Consider the following 19,923-nt stretch of genomic DNA (forward strand, 5'->3'; position numbering starts at 1 on the left):
CCTATTTACTTACTTATTTAAGTAGATGTCCTTCCTATGCAAGCCTGGCTGTTCTGTCATTTACTCTGTATATCGGGCTTCTGCTTCCCGAGGGCTAAGATCACAGACTTGAGCACCTCTGGTTAGCTTAGTCACCTAAGTTTTAAGGCAATATATAGATTGCCAATGTTAACACAAACCCACTAGGAGAGAGTCAATGGAAGAAAGGTCATAGGCGAGACAAATAAGCCACATAAAGGTAGGGTAAAGAGGAGAGAGTGAGGGTGCAGGACAGCCTGGAACTTGGGTCCTGGAATGGCTCAGGAAGGGTCTCCAAAAGGGAGAGCCTTTCCATCCATTTTGCCCATTCCAACATGCAAAGACAAGGATGTCCAAATGCCTTGCCAGGCTCAAGCCAACATCAGGACCAGTCTGGTGTCTCTTTTGCACCTTTAGCGTCTTTGCCATTTGGTTAGAACTCAGGCATTTAAATTAAGAGTCACCAGGGCATAAAGAGAAGGTTCCTCAACACGTGGACACTAGCCAACTGGTGTTTAAAGAGTTCTTGCCAAATCTATAAACTGAAGGTCGACATGGCGGGCATATATATTGTTTATGTATAATATGCAGAGGATATCATGTATAGTATATATTTTATATATATTTATCTTGCTTCCTGCAGTGGTATCCCTCTTCCCCTGCCCATCTGGGTACCTCCACAGGCTACAACAGGGACTAGAAGTCAGTGAGAACTTGCTGCTTTCTCTCCCTAGGCCTTTTAGTAGCACCAAACAATGAAATTAAAAAGTGGCACATGGGCCGTTCAAGGAATAACTTTTAATTGCTTAATTAAGTGGGAGATTTAAGGTAAGATTCAAGGTTCCCTTTGAGTGAGAAAAATAAGGCTAGATGATGGTGTTGGTCACTAAGGAAAGCCCTTAGCATCCTATTTACACATGATAGAATGCAGTATGTTAAAAAAACAACGATGCTCTAACCATTCTGATTTATACGTTCATAAGCTTTTATCGTACAAACCAGACCCATAAGGAACACAGAAGACCCCATTATTCAACTTAATTAAGATCAGGGTTAGAGAAAAATACAAACAGAATCGAACCCATCCCGTAGGACAAAGAGTTGGTTATAAAACAGAGTTGCTATAAAAAGTGTTCTCTTTTATGCCAACAAGCCCCGAAACAGACTTTGGCATAGTCTATACTGCACAGAGACCGACTTGGGCACAAGATGTATTCAGGTGGCAATTAGCAAGTGTGTAAAGCTGCCAGCTTGATTACTCATCCCAGGCAAACAGCTAGACATCTGGCCAGATGTGTAATGTAAAGGCATCCAGTGGAAAGGCCCAGGAAGGGGACTGCTCAGTCATCTGTGCACAGATTCAAGACTAGGCTGCACTTCAGACTCTGTGTTTTTACTTGGTGTCTTGAAACATTCCCCTTTCCGTCTCTACTCTCCCTCCTAGACACTGCGCTGTCTTATTTATTTATGAAGTCTGAAGGTTAGTCCTACCTGCTGAGACTAATTAGCCCTCCGCTTTGTGTCCCATGCAATCCGTCGGATGAAATGTACACATTTGTTTTGCGTTTTTTTTTTTTTCCCCAGTCTCTTTCTCCCTCCACTTCTGGTTTTCTGATGAATATGAAAGTTAGGAGGTGGGATGGTGATTCTCAGCCGTCTCCCCCACCCCATCCTTATTTTTGTCTGCATCTTCCGGCTTTAGTGTGCAAATGTGCTTGGGATTTTTTTCCCCCCCAGTGCAGGGGGATTCGTTGGCCTTGTCAATCTCAGTATCGTTGTTTTCTGTTGTCTTCTTTCTGAGGCCTTAGCCTGTAGAACAGTTTTGTTGAAACCCCAAATTCTCTAAATATTACACGGTAAATTGGCTACTTTTGGAAATCTACAATGGATTTGCTTATTAAAGGGGAGGGTGGGTTAATTTAATACGTTGTGGACCCCAGAACAACATCACACCTAATGGTAGTTGCCAGTTCTTATCGATTTATTATTTCCTTCCAAGATATATGTATATATATTTCCTCTTTCACATTGGATGTCCCAGTCCACTTGTCATTAGATATTTGCAAGGAAAAGCTCTTCTGAGTCTACCATGCCGCAACACGGTTTGGGGATCCCGCCTTTCTCCTTCGACATTTTCTTCACCATCTCATAGCAAATCAGTTTGCCCTCACTGGAACTTAAAAACCAACAAACATGGGTCTCAACTCCTAGGCTGCCCACCTCTTCCCCGAGGGCTTCCAGGCCAGCTTTGGTGACTGTCTTCTGCCAGGGCCCTCAACATCTACAGTCTCTGGACATCCTCTCAGACCCTCTTGGAGAAAAACTCCAGCCCCACTCCTCCCCAGGGCTTGGTGAAGTTTCACTTTTATTTTCCTATGAGCTGTTACCGCCCAAACATTTCACCTCCAAAGTCGAAAAGGACTTGAATCCTACATCACTTCCTACTTCCAACGTCAGTTAAAAAAAACAAAAAAACTTTACATTACCCTTAAGGATATTTTTAATACTCCAGACAAACCTATAGTATTTGTTTTCTTGGACAAAACGCCTTCTTGTCATATTTAACCTAGTGGGACTTTACATTCAATGACATGATTCACTGTCATTAAACAAAAAAGGGAGGGGAGCCCTGTGGGTCAGCCTCCCTGTGGATGGCCCAGCCTCTCCGCTTCCCCAGGTTCTCTTAGAGCAAGAGGGGTGAGCCTTCTTCTGGACCAGTCATGTCTCTTCCCGCCCCAGTGCGGCCAACTTCATCGGGGGCTTAATCACTGAACACCCTGTCCTTGTGTCCCATAGTCCTCCCCTCCTGGACCCCATCTTCAGGACTTCTGGCTAACACTTTTTCTGGGCCTCTCCCCATCCCCGCCCCCCAAGTGGGCTTTCCTTCCGCCTTCTCCGGCTCAGATTCCGGACTGGGTTGCCACCCCCTTCCCCTCCTCTCCCGGTCCGCATTGTCTTTCGGAACCCGCCCCCTCCAGGAGCGAGGCCCGCACCGTCCGGGCGCCCGGCTCGCACGCAGCGCACAGGCCGCACCCCGCGCGCCTCCCGCGGCCCCGGCCCGCCCCGCTCCCTCTCCCGGCGCCCAAAGGATCATTGTTGGCCGCCCCCGCCCCGCCCACCCCGGCTGTTTATTTATGCACACGTCACCCGCGAGGCCCCGCCCCCTGGCATCTCATTAAGGCGAGTGTGTTCCTCTCGCCCTGTCAATAATCTCCGCTCCCAGACTACTCCGTTCCTCCGGATTTCGATCCCCCTTTTTCTATCTGTCAATCAGCGCCGCCTTTGAACTGAAAAGCTCAGTCTAACTTCAACTCACTCAAATCCGAGCGGCACGAGCTCCTTCGGTGTCTTCGGCTTCCCCCCCCCTTTGCTCTTATATCTGACTTCTTCTTGTTGTTGTTTTTTTTTTTTACCCCCCCTTTTTTTATTTATTATTTTTTTGCACATTGATCGGATCCTTGGGAACGAGAGAAAAAAGAAACCCAAACTCACGCGTGCAGAAGATCTCCCCCTTCCCCTCCCCTCCTCCCTCTTTTCCCCTCCCCAGGAGAGAAAGACCCCAAAGCAGGAAAAAAAGTTAACCTTGGACTCGTCTTTTTCTTGCAGTATTTTTTTTGGGGGGGACTCGCAAAACTTTTTTCTTTTTTTTTCTTTTTTTTTCCTTTTCTTCCTCCTTCATTTTTCTTCCAAAATTGCTGCTGGTGGGTGAAAAAAAAAATGCCGCAGTTGAACGGCGGTGGAGGAGATGACCTAGGCGCTAACGACGAACTGATCTCCTTCAAAGACGAAGGCGAGCAGGAGGAGAAGAACTCGGAAAACTCCTCGGCGGAGAGGGATTTAGCCGATGTCAAGTCGTCGTTGGTCAATGAATCAGAGACGAATCAAAACAGCTCCTCCGATTCCGAGGTAGGAAGAGCCCCTCGGGCTGGCGGGTGGCTCCAGCCGGTTCCCCGGCCGGGAGAGCGGGGCTGGAAGGCGAGGCGAGGCGGGTCGGGCTTGCGGGCGGCGCGGACGGTGGCCCGGGCTGCTGGCTGCGAAAACTTGTAACCGTGTTTTTCTGCACCCCTTTCTCCGCCGACCCTCCCTCCCTGCACCCCCTCGGCGCGGCTCTCACCCCTCGCCCTCCCCACCTCGCCCCTCCGGGAAGGCGGAAAGACGGCCTCCGCCTCGCTCCGAAAGTTTCCGAGATAAATCCCGGGAAAGTTTGGAAGAAGGTGAGTGCGCCCCGCGCGCCCCCAAAACCGCGCGATCGCGTTCCCCCTCCCCGGGGTCGGCCTGGCGGGTGCCCTCGCCCCACTCCCTACCCACCCTACCCGAGTTCCCGCGCCGGCCGGGCCCTGGGGACGCGCGCGGGCCCTCGGGGGGACACTTGCTAAAAAGTTTCTCCCGCTCTCTCCCGCGCCGCGCGGCCGCCGCCGTCCCCTCCGCCGCCCCGCCATGTTAGCGGCCAAGAGGCAAGATGGAGGGCTCTTTAAGGGGCCACCGTATCCCGGCTACCCCTTCATCATGATCCCCGACCTGACGAGCCCCTACCTCCCCAACGGATCGCTCTCGCCCACCGCCCGAACCGTAAGTGCCACCGCGCTCCCCGCCCTGCCCGCCTGCCGGCCCCGCATGCCCTGCCCCTCCCCCGCCCCGCCCCTCCCCCCTCCCCTCCCCCCCTCTCGCGGCCCGAACTCTCCAAACTTTTTCTCTGCCTTTTGTGGACTGGGTTTGTTTGCGCTTCGCCATGTTCTGGCTTTTTCTTGTGCTTGCCTCGCGATTCGGGGAGCCTTTTATTTTTCCTCAGGCAGGGCTCTGTTGGGGTGCCAATCTGGACTTTTAATTTTTCTTTCTCTTTTCTTTTCTGATTTTTTCTTTTCCTTTTCTTTTTGAGCTCTGATTTCCCCCTCCCCCCTTGCTGGTGGTGTTTGTTTCTTGTCCCTGGGAAGAGGACTGTGTGGCTCTTTCTTCTCCCTCTCTTCCTTCCCTCTTCTGTGCGTCTTGGGCTTTCCCCAGGTTAACCCCTTGGCTGCTGGCTGGGAGGCCCAGCTGGGCCGCGCGGGTTCCCGGTGCCTTTGGCTCCAGGAGCCGCGGTGCTGAGCGCGCAGCCTCGGCCCTGCGGAAGCTCCAGGCTCTGGCCCTAGCCAGTCATTTTAGCTTTCTAGTGGCGATCGCAGGCTCCAGGGCCTCTTGGCTCCTTCTTCCACGGGAAGGTCACACTTGCCAGGCTTGGTCCCCTCGCAGGCCTGGGGGCCCTGGGCGTGCTTTTTCTCTGCAGACCGGGCAAAGCTGCCCCACGCTGCTAGCTGCGAGCCGTGCGTGGTTGGGAGGCCCGTGTGGCGGGGCTTCTGGATTTGTATGTAGTCAGGATGGCCTGTTGAGTGGACTTTTGTCAAGGGAAATTCGGTGCCTTCGGATGGGGTGTGGAGGCCTTCTTTTCCCTGAGCAGCTAGCTCACTGTGGGCCCCTGGGGCAGAGACAGAGGCAGAGGCAGAGGCTAGGGTGAGCGCTTTCAAGGAGGTGTAGGAGGCTTGGGGATGCCTCCCTTTCTGGGGATCGGCCACCCAACTTTGGGGGGCCCAGGGCAGCGCGGGGTGCCAGGCTCCCCGGGCTCTCCCTGCGGCGCACCTCCGGCACACACCGCAGACATTTGTTCCTGATCGTCCCCTCCCCCGGGGCCTCTGGCCTCTTCCCTCACACTGTCCCCTGCCTCCTCCCTTTCCCCGCTAAAAAACCTGGATTGCGAAGCTCTAGACACAGAAGGCGCGTTAGTGCCCAGCTTCCTGGGGTTGTCACTTTGCACCTCTGGCCGCAATCCCTACCTCGTGTTCGCACATACTAGTTTTGTTTTGTTTTGTTTTTTTCGCTTATTCAAGGTGGCAATCTGAAATAAAATGCTCACTGTTGAACAGTGCTGGGATTGGATCAGTCAAACCTACAAGTGTTTTTAAGCATTAAAATATTAACTATCAGGTTTGACTTGTTCCCCCTCCCCCAACCCCCTCCCCTGCTCTGGTAGAATAGCAAAAGCACGCTAGACCGGTAAAAAAATTTTTGTAAATGCCTAGGAAAGAAACAATCACACCCCCTCCCCAGCGCCCGTGCCTTCCGTGGAAGCCGGGACAGAGGTACAGTCCGACTTCGTCCAGTAGGGCCCGCGCTTTCCGGAGGCTGCTTCGCGGCCTCTGAAGCAGCGCCTGGTGTTTTTCTTGGTAGCTGGTGGGTTCTTAAAGAATCGGCATGTTAGCAAACTGGACCCAGCAACATTCCAAAGTAATCCTAGGAGTTTCCTCCTCCCCTCCTCCCCTTCTTTTTAGAACGCAGACCTCCTTCGCTTATTTTAAAACCCACTTAGCCACCGGAAAGGCCATCTGAATATTGAGCTTTGACGGCAGGCTTGTTGACCCTTTTCAAACTGCATGTCCGTGACCGCTGTCGATCTTGCCACACCACCGCTCCAAACTCACACAGTTGTGTTGTGTTGTCATTAGGAAACAGGGAAATTGTTAAAGGCAAATAAATGATTTCCCGGGGAGACAAGGAAGGTCCCCAACCTAAGTCCCCCTTTGTGGGCTTTGTAGGAAGAGACAGCATCCAGTTATTTTAATTGTGGACCTAGCGGGTGGCCCTGTGCTGTGACATCAGATTGACTCTGAGAAAGCATTTCTGAACCCAGTAGGCTGTTGTGTTAGTATTTGCGTGTCAAACATCAGCAGACATATTTGTGCACATTGCTTACTCTTTTCTTTCCCTTACCTTGTTAAGCTGTGTGCTCCGGAATTGAGGTTATTTATTTAGGCTGCTGAGCGCGAAGCCTTGGCAAGGAGCTGGGAGGCGGGTGTATGTCCCTCTAGACGCCTTTGGACGCTAGGGCCAGCTTGCAACTCCAGATTCCCTACAGTCCGGGGTGGAACCTACAGGCAAGCCAGCGGTTCCAGGTCTGAAATTCTCAGGGCTTCCTAGGGTCTGGTTTTGAATGTGAGTTGTAAAGACAAATTAGGGGTAAGCCCATTCATACTCTTCCTTTCCTCCCGGCTGGGGTGCTTTTTGCTCTGTTTTCTGTTGCTCATGAACAGGACGGGCTAAGACTCTATAGAACCCTGGTTCTGCTTCTCTGCCTAAGAATGTAAAGAATTAAAGAAGTATCCTTAAGTCGGCTTTTGATGGATGACACATCACCGCTAGAACAATCTTTTTAATTGCCGAAGAAGCTGTAAAAGCTTGATAGCCATGGTTTTTACTTTAGAAGGACAAAGATTTTCCTCAGATTTAATTAATTTAATCTTTGATACATTAATAGAAATGGTTTATGAAGAGGATACATTCAGATAGAAAAATACTTTAAGGAGAAGTCTAAGTGGATGGGAAGGGCCGGCCAGGGGATTTTGGTAATGTTTGTGTTCTAGAGACTATGGTAGCAGAATTAAAGTTGACAGGAGGGGTGGTTTTACTTTTCTTTCTCTTTTTTTTTCTTTTTTCCCCCCTTCTAGCAAGAAGAAATGGGGCTGCAGTGGTAGGCACTGCGGTCCGTGTGAGAGAGTTCATTTTCAGGGTTCTCTCTGCAGCTTCATCTATCTACCCAAGGTTATTTGCCTTCCGTCAGAGCTGTTTGCTACTAGGTTGAGCAGATAAGTGAGCAGCATCTTGAATTCATTTTTGAACTTGGAATGGAGTGTTACAGGAAACCAAGAGGGAGCCTATTCATTGAGGAGGTTTTATTTAGCCCGGCAACTTTTTTTTTTTTCCTGGCTTGCCGGGGGGGAAAAAAAAAAAAGGATGTTTTCCCCTCACTCAAACAACATAATCCTTCCTGACACAAAAGATTGAGACCCCGGTGTGTGAAGGGTTAATGCTGGACCTTCCCTGTTGTCTCCACCTTCACCCCTGATTGTTTTGACAACACTTCAAAGTGTGACATTCCCAGCCCCTCCATAACAATGTAATATTACTGTAATTACACAGGTCATTACATTTTAAATAGAGAACAATAAAATGCTTATCGCCTTGAAGAAGAACAGGTGCTCCCGGCCTTCGTTAGTATTTATGCTAATTGTTCTCATCTCCTTTAGAAATATTTATGGCAGACATGTTTAGATTTTAATCTCTGCAGCAAGGCTTCTATGCTAATCTCCATAAGTTAGGGTTTAATGCCGCTCAGCATTCAGCCAGTAAGTCATGTTTTAATGATTATAAATTTAATATACCAGTGCTCTGCAGTTTGTGGATATTAGGGCTCCCTGAAGCCCCAGAAACGAATGTAGCATTTGGGAGTCTAAAAGGCTCATCTAGAAGAATCGGTTTGGGGGCTTTGCCCCTGCTTTGGGGCTATGCCAGCTTTGACAGTTGCACACCACCTTAGATGTCTAAAAGACTTTGAGAACAACCGTGTTGATTCTTGTTTCGAGTTTCCCACCCCACTTTTCCTTTTTCTGAGAGGGCTTGCCTTTGGAGTTGCTGCTGGCTGTTTGCTTCTTAGCAAGCTGTGGAAAAGTTACAGGAAGGTTTCCCGGAGTAACACCAAGAATGCTGCTCACTGTTAGTGGCACGGGATGGCTGCCATTCTACATGACATTAAAAAAAAAAAAAAAAAGGAGGGGGGTGCTTTAGTGAGAGTGCTAGAGAACTGACATCCAATGGTTATGCCAGAGGCTGTGCGCTTCAAGATCTGAGCACCTTCTCACATCCCACAAGGTGCTCAGCTCAGGTGCACACAGAAACTAGTCTCCAGAGCCTAGCTGAGAAGTGGTCCGTCCTCCCTGGCATAGGCACAGTGGGTAGAGGAGAAGGCTTCCGAGAGGATTTTTGTGTCTTGTCAGATGTTACTCAACAGGGGCTCCCGAATCACACTAAAATGCAGAGAAAGGACAGCTGCAAATTTTTGTGTGGATGCATGTTTAGGACCATGACTAAAAACTCCCGAGGACTTTTCCCCCAGCTGTCTGGAAGTCATGTGGAAGTTGGTTTATTGGCAGTTAAGTATGGGACAACCTGAATTTAGCAGATGCTTTCTCCTGCACAGGAAGTAGATGACATTGTATTGGGGGCAGGGAGGAGACTAGACAGGGAATGATTTACTCCCTTAAAAAAACAATCTTAGAGTCGCCCAAGTAGGCTTCCAAGGAGGTGGGTGTTAGCCTCTTAGTCTTGGTGGGAGGAGAATCTGATGATATTTTTGACCACATTTATTATGTTGCCGACATATTTCAACATTTTGCAAAGGGGAACTGACCAAAATTCGCCATGGTTTTGTTTTGGATTGTGTGTGCGTGTGTGTGTGTGTGCGTGTGTGTGTGTGTCTGTGTGTGTGTTTATTAAGGAAGTAGGTATTGGCCACCATGTAAGTAAATCTTCAGCTTGGATTTATAATTAAGCACGTTTGTGAAGGAAATGGTTAATTTTACAACCAAAGACAAACTTGCACCTCAACAGGCCTGCTGTTGAAATGTGCCCCAGTCCCTTGCTGGCAAGCTCCCTGAGCCATAAATCCACAGGCTTTATTTGCAGCCCATAACACTTATGAATGTTAAGATATTTGACGCCACGTTAGCCTTATGATATTCAAGGTCCGCAGACATTGGCAGTGGCTCAGATTTCTCTCACTAATTATAAGCAATGCGATGGGGGTGGGGGGAGCGTGCGTCGTCAAAGCTGCCCCCCCACTCCTACACCCCTGCAGCCCGAGTTGACTGAGCAGGCATCCCCTTCTTTTGGCATCAGACCTGTTCATCCCTCTAGGCTATTGTTACACACATTTATAGAGAGAACTCTGAGGGATGGGGATTCAGGGGGCTCCACTCTAATGCCCCTTTCAAAAGCAAAATTGCTTGGGGTGTTTGCATCTCTCTCCTTTTCTTCTGGTTCCCCCCAGAACCCCCACCTTTCCTTTCCTAATCCCCCCTCTCTTTTCCTTGAGACCACTTTGCGTACACTGTGCATATTTCTCACAATACTTAGAGAAATCCGATATGGAAGAATGTGCTTTAATTTAAAAGATGTTCCACCGAGCTAGAGGAAGAACGTCACACAGTGAGGTAAACGCTGCAGTTAATGTGAAGGCTAAAGGAGAGGTGAGGTATAGTGAAGGAAGAAGAGGAAGAAGAGAATTTAATGGGCGAGCAGCAAAGCAAAACAAAAACCAGGCTTGTGGTGGGGTAGCAGCTGGGGGGTGGGGGTGGGCGCACAGGGACCTGTGGAAGTTGTATCCAGCCAGAGGTGTGGAAGGAATGATTGACTGAGAAGTGCTAGAGGAGATGGTGGACTGAACAAGATGGGACCTCCTCTACCAGGAATGGCTTCTCGGGAGGGACAGGAGGACAGTGAGAGGGACCCTTAAAACTGTACAGCTTGTCTGTGGAGCTAGAGGCTGCTCAGGCCCTGACTTCACACACAGTGTTCTATCTGGCAACCAATGTGTTCCCTATCAGTTTCCCACCAAGCATCTGGAGGTTTTGAGTCTGGCTGGAGCGTTATCTGAGGTCCAGACCCAGCTGGGAGAGAGGTTTTAACTTAGTTTTAAAGGGTGGTTTGTTTTGGTGAACATTTGGCAAAGTGGGCCACATTGCTGCTGCTGCTGCTGCTGCTGCTGCTGCTGCTGCTTCTCTCTCTCTCTCTCTCTCTCTCTCTCTCTCTCTCTCTCTCTCTATCTGTGTGTGGTGGGGTGAGAAATGTGAGGACTGTTGAGAGACAGAAGGCAAGCCACGGGTCTACCATTTCTAGGCAAATACTTTCCCCCCAACCCAACCCAAACTTAAAGACCCTGGCTGAAAGGTTTTATTTTCTAATCAATGGGATGCAGAAACTTACCAGCCCTTAGGGATATGTGAATCCCTTAACAGCTCATTACAAAGACTGGGCTGTGGGATCTTTGAAGGGGTTATCAGGCACGGTGTTCTTCACTTTTCCCAGGATAGGCTTTTCTTCCTTAGGCACATCTGATTTTGTGTGGGTAATTCAGCCTGTTAGATGGAGTGGCCCCAGACAGTTCAGGCTGCAGTGAGGGGAAGATGGGGCTATTGGTAATAAATATCAGCTCTGAAGGAGTTAACAGTGGCCTGCCAAAGTTTGGCATCATGAAAATAAATGTGAGGCCTGCTAGGCATTAGCAGGGCCCAGCACATTTACAGAGCTTAATTAGTACGAACTGTAATTGTTCATGGTCTGCCAGAAGAAGTAATAGTCAGGAAAGCGGAGTCCCTCTCTTGCAGTCTCCAGTTTAAAACCGATAAATCACTTGCATATTTGTGTAGTGATTCAAATGGAGCTCAGACCTCTCCCATCCCAACATGTGGTAAATTGTAAAGTCAATGAATTGCAGATGTAGGCTACAGTGAGATCCTCTAAGAAAATGCACAATGAATGGGAAAGAGGGATGTTATAAATATTTACTGAGAAGATAACTAGGTTCCCCCGTGCTGGGCCAATTACGATGCACTAAATATATTAGTAAAAATGCTGAAAAAAAATTGCGGGGAGGATCTGTGCAGGTCTCGGGGTGGGTTTGTTTGTTTTAGAAAGTGAAATAAGAGGCGCCTTGCTATTGTCACGTCAGTCTTACGGAGCCGGAATCGCAGTGGCATACCCAGGGAAGGACACGTGAAGTCCGCATTAATGCAAATTAATTCGTTATGAGTTGTAACTCTGGGACAGCTAAGTGGAGTAATGACTGAGCGTCGTTCCGAGGGTGTTCTGTAGCAAGTGTTAATGAAAACTGCTGCGTTAAGAACATGCCTCAGCACTTCAGCCCACGTGCCCCTGTGTGCTAGAAATGTGCTTTAGCTTCGCTCCCGGACGAAGAACTTTAATTATGTTTTGATGTTTAAAGAACACCAGCTCGTCTCCTCCTCAAAAGCCAACCCAGAAAAAGCCTACAGCCATCAGCACCAAGCTCAACCCTAGCTTCTCTTTGCCAGAGAAAGCAGGAAAACAATGAAGGGAGAGCATTCCCCGCAGTAGAGATGCAGAGGGAACTTTCTCGAAGCGATTCTCCCTCCCCCTCCCCCCTCCCCCCTTCCTTCTTTTTAGAGGATTCTGGTCTCAGGCAAACTTGCAAGTCAATACGTCTTTCCCCCAAAGTGAGTGGGTGGAAGTGTGTGGAAGCTGTAAAAGCTAACGATTCAGCACTGACTCATAGCTCATGGCTTCAGGTTGAGGAAAAGAAAAGAGAAAGAAAGAAAGAACTTAATGAGGGTGAATAGACATTAGGTGGAATGGTGAGACACTGAGTGGAGCTGCTCTCCGGTCTGGAGGCATCTCTTGTGTGGTGCATGTTTTTCTGGCAGAATTGGAGGAAGGCAAGAGGCGATGCCTTTTGTTAGACAGTGGCTTTCGTTCCGGTGCTGCAGAGATTCTCTGTCTGCATCTTGTAGGGATTGTAAACCCAGGCATCTACTAGGCATCCGGTTTGGACCTCCTGAAGTTGGAGGCTTATCTGACACTTCTTCAGCAGGCAATATCAGTATGGATTGAAGTAACCCCAAGTCCTGAGGCAAGCGTCTATTCCTCACTGAATGAAAAAAGGCTGTCCGCACGGGACTGGGGCTGTGATGGGGTGGGGTGCATTTGAGCGGCATGGAAATGATCTGTTTTTGCAGCCTCACTTTCCCCAAAGGAATGAGCAACTAAGACAGGTTCTCAGATATACTTGGAGAAAAAACAAAACATTTCGTCTTTAATTGTGGCGATGTGGAAATTAGATTTCAAATAAGAGGACAGAAGGAAATCAGACCAAGACCCAAGAAAATCAAAGCTGCTTAGGAAACGGAGCTGACATATGTGTATGAATGTGTGTGTGTGTGTGTGTGTGTGTGTGTGTGTGTGTGTGCACATGTGTGCAATCAGATAGATATGAGAAAGCCAGGTGATTCATAAGACTGAAAAATAAGCAGACGCCCCACCTCATCCCTTTAGTGAAGTGAACCAGCACAGTGGTTGCTATTCTCCCCATTGGGAGTCTGATGTTTTGTTTGTGGCTTGGAGAATGAGAGTCCTGTGGTTAACATAGGCTGTTTCCTCTTCTGTCCGTCGGTATCTCTGATTTCCAGTATCTGCAGCATCAAATTTAGTCAGTGGTCATGATCAGATGTAGAGGCAGAGGGGTGGAGATAGGGTAATAAGGGAAGCAGTTAGTCAGAGTGTTGCAAGCCTATGCCTAAAACTGCCAAGTCTCCCTGACTCTTCTGGACAAGTGGGGACCTGGTTGTTTGGGTGCTCTAATAAAGAGGGGGTGCTGGGCTGCTTCCCTAGCAAGGGGAGGTGTCATTTTGTGGGGCTCCCTTGGAGGAAACCCATGAACAGAGGACTCTGTGGAGTCTGTTGGCTCCCTGGACTGTCCACAGGGAGAAGCGATTGTCCTAGGCATAAGGTCCACCCACCTAGAGAGGCCACAGTGATGTGCTGAGGAGGTGACTTGGAGCCTTCCAGGTGACCTGTGCAGATAGTTAAACACAGAACACCTGCTTTTTAATTTCAGAAACGAAGAAATAAGCCATTTTGTCCTGGACTCTTGTCTCTCCCCACCCTTTGGAAACACAGGCCTAAGCATGTTTTGTTTTTCTCTGTCCGCTTAGTGGGGGTGGGAGGCAGAGGCAAGCTAACAAGAGAGCAGTTCAATTCGGAGTGCCGAGCCCGTAGTGAGCAGCTATCTGTAGTTTATCCTTACGAAGGCTGGACCGTAAAAAAGAAGGTGTCTTCACGTTTTACAGGGAAGGTCAAAAAGCTGTTTAAGTGTGGGTTTCAGAAAAGGGTTTTAGAGAGAAGAGGAGGTAGAAACCCCGAAGAGAAACGAGAGCAGTTGGTATTTCTGTGGCTGGAGGCCCTGCAGGCTCCAAAGTCTTGGTAGCACAGTGGTTGGTTGCTGGGAGAGATCTTACATAGATTCTGAGGGGGCCTTTTGCATAGACTGGGGCTGTGAGAGGGTAAGAGGATGTCTGTGTTGCTGATACCCGAAGGAAGTTAGATTGTTTGGAGGAGTTAAACTGGTGTGAGGGTGTATGCATGTGTACACGGGTATCTCTCGGTGCAGGCGTGTGTAACTGGAGGTAAATTGACTTGGTCCTTGACGCAGGCCTCCCTCCCAGTGCCTTTAGTAACTTCAGTACGTGCTTGTGTATATACAGCCTCACTGTCTCAGTTGCAGCATTTGCTGCAGGCTCATTGGTGCTGCATGGGAAGGCAATGAATGCAAGCATTAAGAAGGGAGCTGGACAAGTGAAAATTGCATTTGGCATAGCCACAGTTTCATTAATTTATTCATAAGACGATGACTAAAATGAAATTATTTTCCACGGCATATCCGCAGTTATCAGGTGTCCATTCAATTTTAATTGACAATATAAGATTCCTGTGGTTACCCCGAGTACAGATTGCCTGGGGCTCCGCAGGGTTTGTGGGAAGAGAGGCTTGGACAAGTTTCCATTAAGCTCTGAATTGGGCAATTGGGAAAGAGGAGAATAAAACCGATGAAAGGAAGGACCAAGTTGTTACTGTTGCCTGCTCTGCTGAGGAGAGAGAACCTCCTCTCAGACAAGAGCTGTTCTCTCGCCAGGAATTCCAAACTTGCAAAGAGACCTGTCCACCACACAAAAGTTGTTTTAACTTGATGGAAAATTGTCACAGTAATGAGTGAAATCCAGACTGGAGTGGGTGGGACAAAGGGTTCAGACACATCTTTCTTTTCCAGCCAATCACTTTGTCTTCTTGGATGTGTGGAGGTTGGTGCAAGGAGACAGTAACAGTTTACTTTGTCCACGCTAACTTGTCCAAGGGGCATGCGGGTACTGCTTTGGCATCTTTAGAGGTTATTAGTATTTTTGCCCAACCTTAGTTTGTCTTTTAATTTTGATGAACATGCTTTGTTACGTAAAACATACATAGTTTTTAGTTGGGGGGGGGCGGCAGCTGTTGTGCTCCTCTTCAAGTTCATTGTGTCCTAAAAAATGGGTGTGGCTTTAGACTGGGCTGTTTGTTACTGTGTTGCATTCTAGTTCGGAGTCTATGGGAATTGATTCCTTTTTCAAAAGACCCTATGGGATGGCTTTCTTTGCAGGGAACAAGATGACATTAGTTGAGTTTAAAACTCTCCTGTAGTCCCAAAGGCTCTTGGAACTCAGAAGGGCTCTGGTACCTTAATTCTGAAGCAGTAGTGGCTATAGTTTGTGAATGGGAAGTGTTCGGAGGTGGTTCCCCTGAATTGCCTGCTGCCAGGATGACATAGGCACGGATTTCTCTTGGTTATCTGATGCTTCCTCATCTGTGTATGGTAATGCTGAGACCCTGCCCCTCCCCCTATGTCATTGATAAAATGTCTCCGTCCATGGAGCGTGTTTTCCCAATGGGTAGCATCCTAAGGTTAACTTGTATCCTTTGGGAGCAGCAGAACTTGAGGAGTCTTGGTGTTTTGGTGGGAGTAGTTCCCAGGGGAGGTGTGTGTGTGTGTGGCTGCAGAGGGAAAGACCCAGTTGAAAGTGTTGGTCCCAGGAGTAAGTTCAGAGTTATTGAGAGGCCATCCTTCACCTACCTGGGGCTGTTGAATAATGCTTGGCTCTCTTTGGGGGGGGGGGGGAGGAGTGTAGATTACCAGAGTGTGGGTTGTGGAGATGTCTTAGGATCTGCCGGCTTAGTCATGGTGAAAGAATGCATAAGGTACTGGGTGGCCCCTGAATTCCGTGGAGACATTTGTTTTCCCAGAAATAGATTTGTGTCTGTGAGCCAGGATTCAGTTGTTAGAGATATAGGGGGTGGGACTTGTCCTTGATCCAGGCTAGTGGCTTCTCACAGCCTTCTCTCTGCCTTCACTCTCGCCTATGTGTCGCCTACTGTTGACTTTTGCAGCGCCCTGATAAGTTTCTCTAGCCTTCTGCTCAGCACCCAATGGCTTCCTTTGTGTCTTCATGGGCTTCAGTCTCTGCTTTCCTTGTCACTGATTCTTGTCCCTGCCCCTCCGTCTCCCTTCGCTTTACTGAACGGGATGCTTAAAAAAACAAGAAAACAAAAAAACAAACAAAGCAAGCAAGCAAGCAAACAAATAAAGCAACAGTTCAGATTTGTGTGATCATCTTCTCTGCAATGATGAAGGTCCACAGGTCTTGATTGAGAACCAATGCTGCAGATCAGTCTAGGGAGGTTTGTTTGCTATTCACGAACTGCTTAAGATGTTTTCTTGTAGTTTGTGACATGAGCAGAACGCTTTGATTTGGTTTCTTCCTACAGCTCCATTTTCAATCCGGCAGCACTCATTACTCTGCGTACAAAACGATTGAACACCAGATTGCAATTCAGGTAGGAGGCCAAGAGATTCTGAAACTTGAATTACCAACGTGTAGGTCTCTTGTGTCTTTTTATTCTATGCCTACTCACCCAGATGATGTTGATGATGGTGGTGATGATGTTAATGATGATGGTGATGATGATGATGTTGATGGTGATGGTGATGATGGTGGTATTGATAATGAAGATGATGGTGCTGTCATTATAGAGATGTGGTGGCGGCGGTTGGTGGTTTGAATTATTGAGGGGAGGGCGTGGGAAGTGAAGAAGAACAGAAGCAATGTTCTTAAAATGATTTAAAGATATGAGAAGAGAGATGAGTCTATGTTGCTTAAGACTATCTTGATCAGGCATCATGGGTGCCCTGACCCCAGGTTGGTTATGGTTACTGTCTTTTGCTGAAGGAATGACCTTGAGTTGAGAGTGGAACTGGTTGGCGAAATGTGAATGGGAAGGGCGAGATAGGGAGCCGGACAGGCGAGAGCCAGGGTGAGCTGCTTCCTGTGAATCAGTGCTATGGTGAGTGGTGCTAAGAACACCACTCTTGACCAATTCACCCTGAAACATTGATTTCTCTTGGGCCTCTTGATATAGGACACTAGAAGCGTTGGAGGGAAAGGCGACAAGATCCTGACTTCTGATGAGTGTCGTGTTTCCTGTGCATCTAATACCTTCATTCTTCTAAGAATGGCTAAACAGATCACAGACTAACATAGATGTGGACTGAACAGAAGCAAGCCAGGGGAGAGCAGTGGAGGGCTCACGCCAACTAACACACTCTTGTCTGCCTGCCTGGCTTTGCTATGAGGGTGTGTTTCATGGTGTCCCATGCTGTACCCCTACACTATATTCCCACATTTGACTGTTTTGTGTTAAGCCCTGGCAAGGAGGCTTTTGCAAGCCTTGGCTGTGGTATGGAAGTTCGCCTTAGGCTCCTCTAAGTTGCTATTGGTTTATTGGTTTGGTCTTTCATACGAAGCTTTTGCAGGTTACTTGTGTTAGTGTGTTTGTGCGTGTGGATGTGCATGCCTATGTACACATGCGTATACAGGATTGTGTGTAGCATGTATGTGCGTGTGCGTTCAGGGTATACGCAAATACATGCATGCAGATGGGAGTGTGTGCACACGTGTGGCCAAATGGAGCTTCTAGTTCACACCCACCATATTATATCTTCTTAGCTTTGCTATTTCAGATCTGCCATTGAAATGGCCATCTGCCCAGGTGAATGGGATTATCCCTCCAGTGAGAAGCATGAGTCAGCAGGTCTTTCCAAAATTCGGTTGGTTCTTAGTTGTTTTGATTTCAAGACTATGTAGTAACTGGGCTTAAAACCATTTACATTACCACTGTGCTTGGGTTAGGGCATGGTTTTCTGTGTGCACTTCTGTGTTCACTCCTGTGTGCACACACCCGCCCCCACCCCCCAGCTTTTACTCGTCTGTGCTCAGATGTTTTCAAGACTGGTGTGGTAAGCATGAAGCTCCAGTTCTTTCTGGCACACTTCCTGTTGGAAGCCGCTTCCTTTTAAGGCCCAGTAAGTCTTGCTTTTAGAAAACAGTTCAGACTGAAGGCTTGGTTAGAGAAAAGTCCAAACCCCAGCTCTGGATGAGTGCTCTGATAATCACAGTGTCCCCAGGCCTAGGAGGCCCACTCCAGCACAGGAGGGTGGGGAAGTCTTGTTGCCTGGGGTGTGGGAATTGTTGAGGCTGAATAGGACAGTGATCCTTATCTTGGTGTGGAAAGGCTGGCTGGGGCCATGTCACTGGGAGACCAGCCCAAGACCAGCCCAGCTGTTGAATCTTTACACCCGGCGGTGAAGTGTCCCTTGTTTGGAGGCGCAGTTCGTCTTTCTCCAAACCACCTGGCACGATGCGGGCCATGTGAAGCCCTTTCTCAGGAGGAAGATGGAGTAAATTACAGAGCTTATTGTTTGGAGGGCTGAAACCATCCCTGTTCCTCCATGAACAGGTGGTATTGTTCTCCTTTCCTTCTATTTGCTAAGGCCTGATGCCCATGTGGGCAAACAGAGGGACGTTTTATTGGAGCACCAGCAGTATGCTTTCAAAAGTGTCCATTCTCCCTCCGTGTCTGCTGGACCAGCACAAGGCCAAGCCAAATGGCAGCTAGCTGTAGCGTTAGCGTGATCATCAAAGGATAAGTGGCCAAAAGCAAAACAAAAGAAGTAGAGGGAAGAAGAAAAGGCAGCTCAGACAGAGTGAGAGTGTTCTCAGAATTCTCTGGACGTTTCAGCCTGGGTAGGGTGGGAGGAGAGGTGGGGCAGCCCCTGCCAGTGTCCAGAAAACAGACCCGGACTTCTCTGCCTTCTTCTCGTCTGAAGATGAACTCCAATGGGATGTTGGGGCAGCAGTTTCTTCCCTGGAAACTTAGAACTGGATGAACCTTAGTAAATACTGTATTTCAGCAGGAGCTGAACTTGCTGCTCCCCTAAGCTCCGTCCTAAAATAACTTGGTAGTATGACACCGGGTATCACATGAGGTTCATTCCCTCCTGCCCTCCCCACCTCTCTCATCTCAGCACTCAGCCAGGCTCACCATGGGTGTGAATGGCCTCGGAGTGACTCTATAGGCACACCACTCCTCCCCTAGTATCAGTGGCATAGCTGGGACCTTCCTGAGCTTTTGATCCCGTCTCCTAGCCCTCCTTGGCTCTGAAAGGACAAGGGCAGTGAGACTGGCTGAGAACACCATATACCTGGGCTTAAAACTGAAGAGGCTCGAAATATACACCGTGTGGCTATTATTAATAATGATAACAAGTTATTTAATCCTGTTGCTCTCTCTCTCTCTCTCTCTCTCTCTCTCTCTCTGTGTGTGTGTGTGTGTGTGTGTGTGTGTGTGTGTGTGTGTGTGTGTGTTTGTGGTGGTGGTGGAACACAGGCCCTCCTGTCTGATAAGCGTGACCTTGTTCCCCGTGTTGTACCTCGGACCACTGGCCTCTCAGAAGTGTCACTGAAGCACCGTGTAGTCCACCGGTGGTTAGTTAAGGAGAAGGATGGCCTTACAGATCCAAGGTAGAGGCCACTGCAAAGCTCTAACCCTGCTGCCCACTCTCCTGCAGGGTAACAATGTCATCTGTCTCCCTGAGCATCCAAGAGGCCTCACATCAGTGTGTGGATGGGACTCGTGCATATTTTAAGCCTTTGAGGATATATAGTTAGTCTGGTTACTCTACTGTTACTTTGTTTGGGAGCATCTTGGGATGAACATGAAGAAGAAAAAAAACATGGCGGTGTTTCAATAAAACTTTATTTATAAACACAAACACTGGCTGTATTTGGCCCCTGGGCTGGAGTTTTCCAATCTCTGATGAAATACTCTGAAGTCTCTCCCTTGTTCCTCTCTCTTCCCGGTGTTGCGGCTTCTTCCTCTCTCCCCAGCCTGAAACTGAAATTCCAATGGTGGATTCCTTCAGCCTGACTTTTTGTTTGTTTGTTTTTCTTGGCTCCATACGAGTGGAATCATGCAGTATACATTGCTCTGTGTTGTTGGATACTTGGTTGTTTCCAGCTTCCCCTAGTTACAATACAGGACTAGTTGATTTTGTACGTCTTTTGCAGGGTTGTTGTGTCTGTGCACATTGTCTTACAGGAGCAGATGCACTTAGGGCTAGCGTGGAGAGGTGTATAGGAAGCTTTG

At 48.4% G+C, this 19,923-nt stretch overlaps 1 protein-coding gene and 1 long non-coding RNA gene across 51 annotated transcripts in view; one reads left to right on the top strand and one right to left on the bottom strand.

The window, feature by feature from the left end:
* Positions 1-3,220: 3,220 nt before the first annotated feature.
* Tcf7l2 (transcription factor 7 like 2) overlaps positions 3,221-19,923 on the top strand; it is a 192,891-nt gene continuing 176,188 nt past the window's right edge. For 27 of the 50 annotated variants that reach the window (XR_005492199.2, XM_039090214.2, XM_039090218.2 and 24 more), the window contains exons 1-4: positions 3,736-3,924; positions 4,166-4,232; positions 4,463-4,587; positions 16,207-16,275. Coding sequence is in view for 49 of the 50 variants with exons in the window: in XM_039090214.2 (XP_038946142.1) it covers positions 3,736-3,924; positions 4,166-4,232; positions 4,463-4,587; positions 16,207-16,275 (450 nt within the window). In the remaining variant the exon portion in view is untranslated. 50 annotated transcript variants of the gene reach the window in all.
* On the bottom strand, positions 3,687-4,467 carry LOC120100061 (uncharacterized). The gene is made up of 2 exons (XR_005499758.1): positions 4,332-4,467; positions 3,687-4,049 (listed from the first exon to the last, which is right to left on the bottom strand). It is a non-coding gene; the product is annotated as an uncharacterized LOC120100061 (long non-coding RNA).

This window comes from Rattus norvegicus, chromosome 1, assembly GCF_036323735.1.
Source record: "Rattus norvegicus strain BN/NHsdMcwi chromosome 1, GRCr8, whole genome shotgun sequence".
In the NCBI taxonomy this organism is placed as follows: domain Eukaryota; kingdom Metazoa; phylum Chordata; class Mammalia; order Rodentia; family Muridae; genus Rattus; species Rattus norvegicus.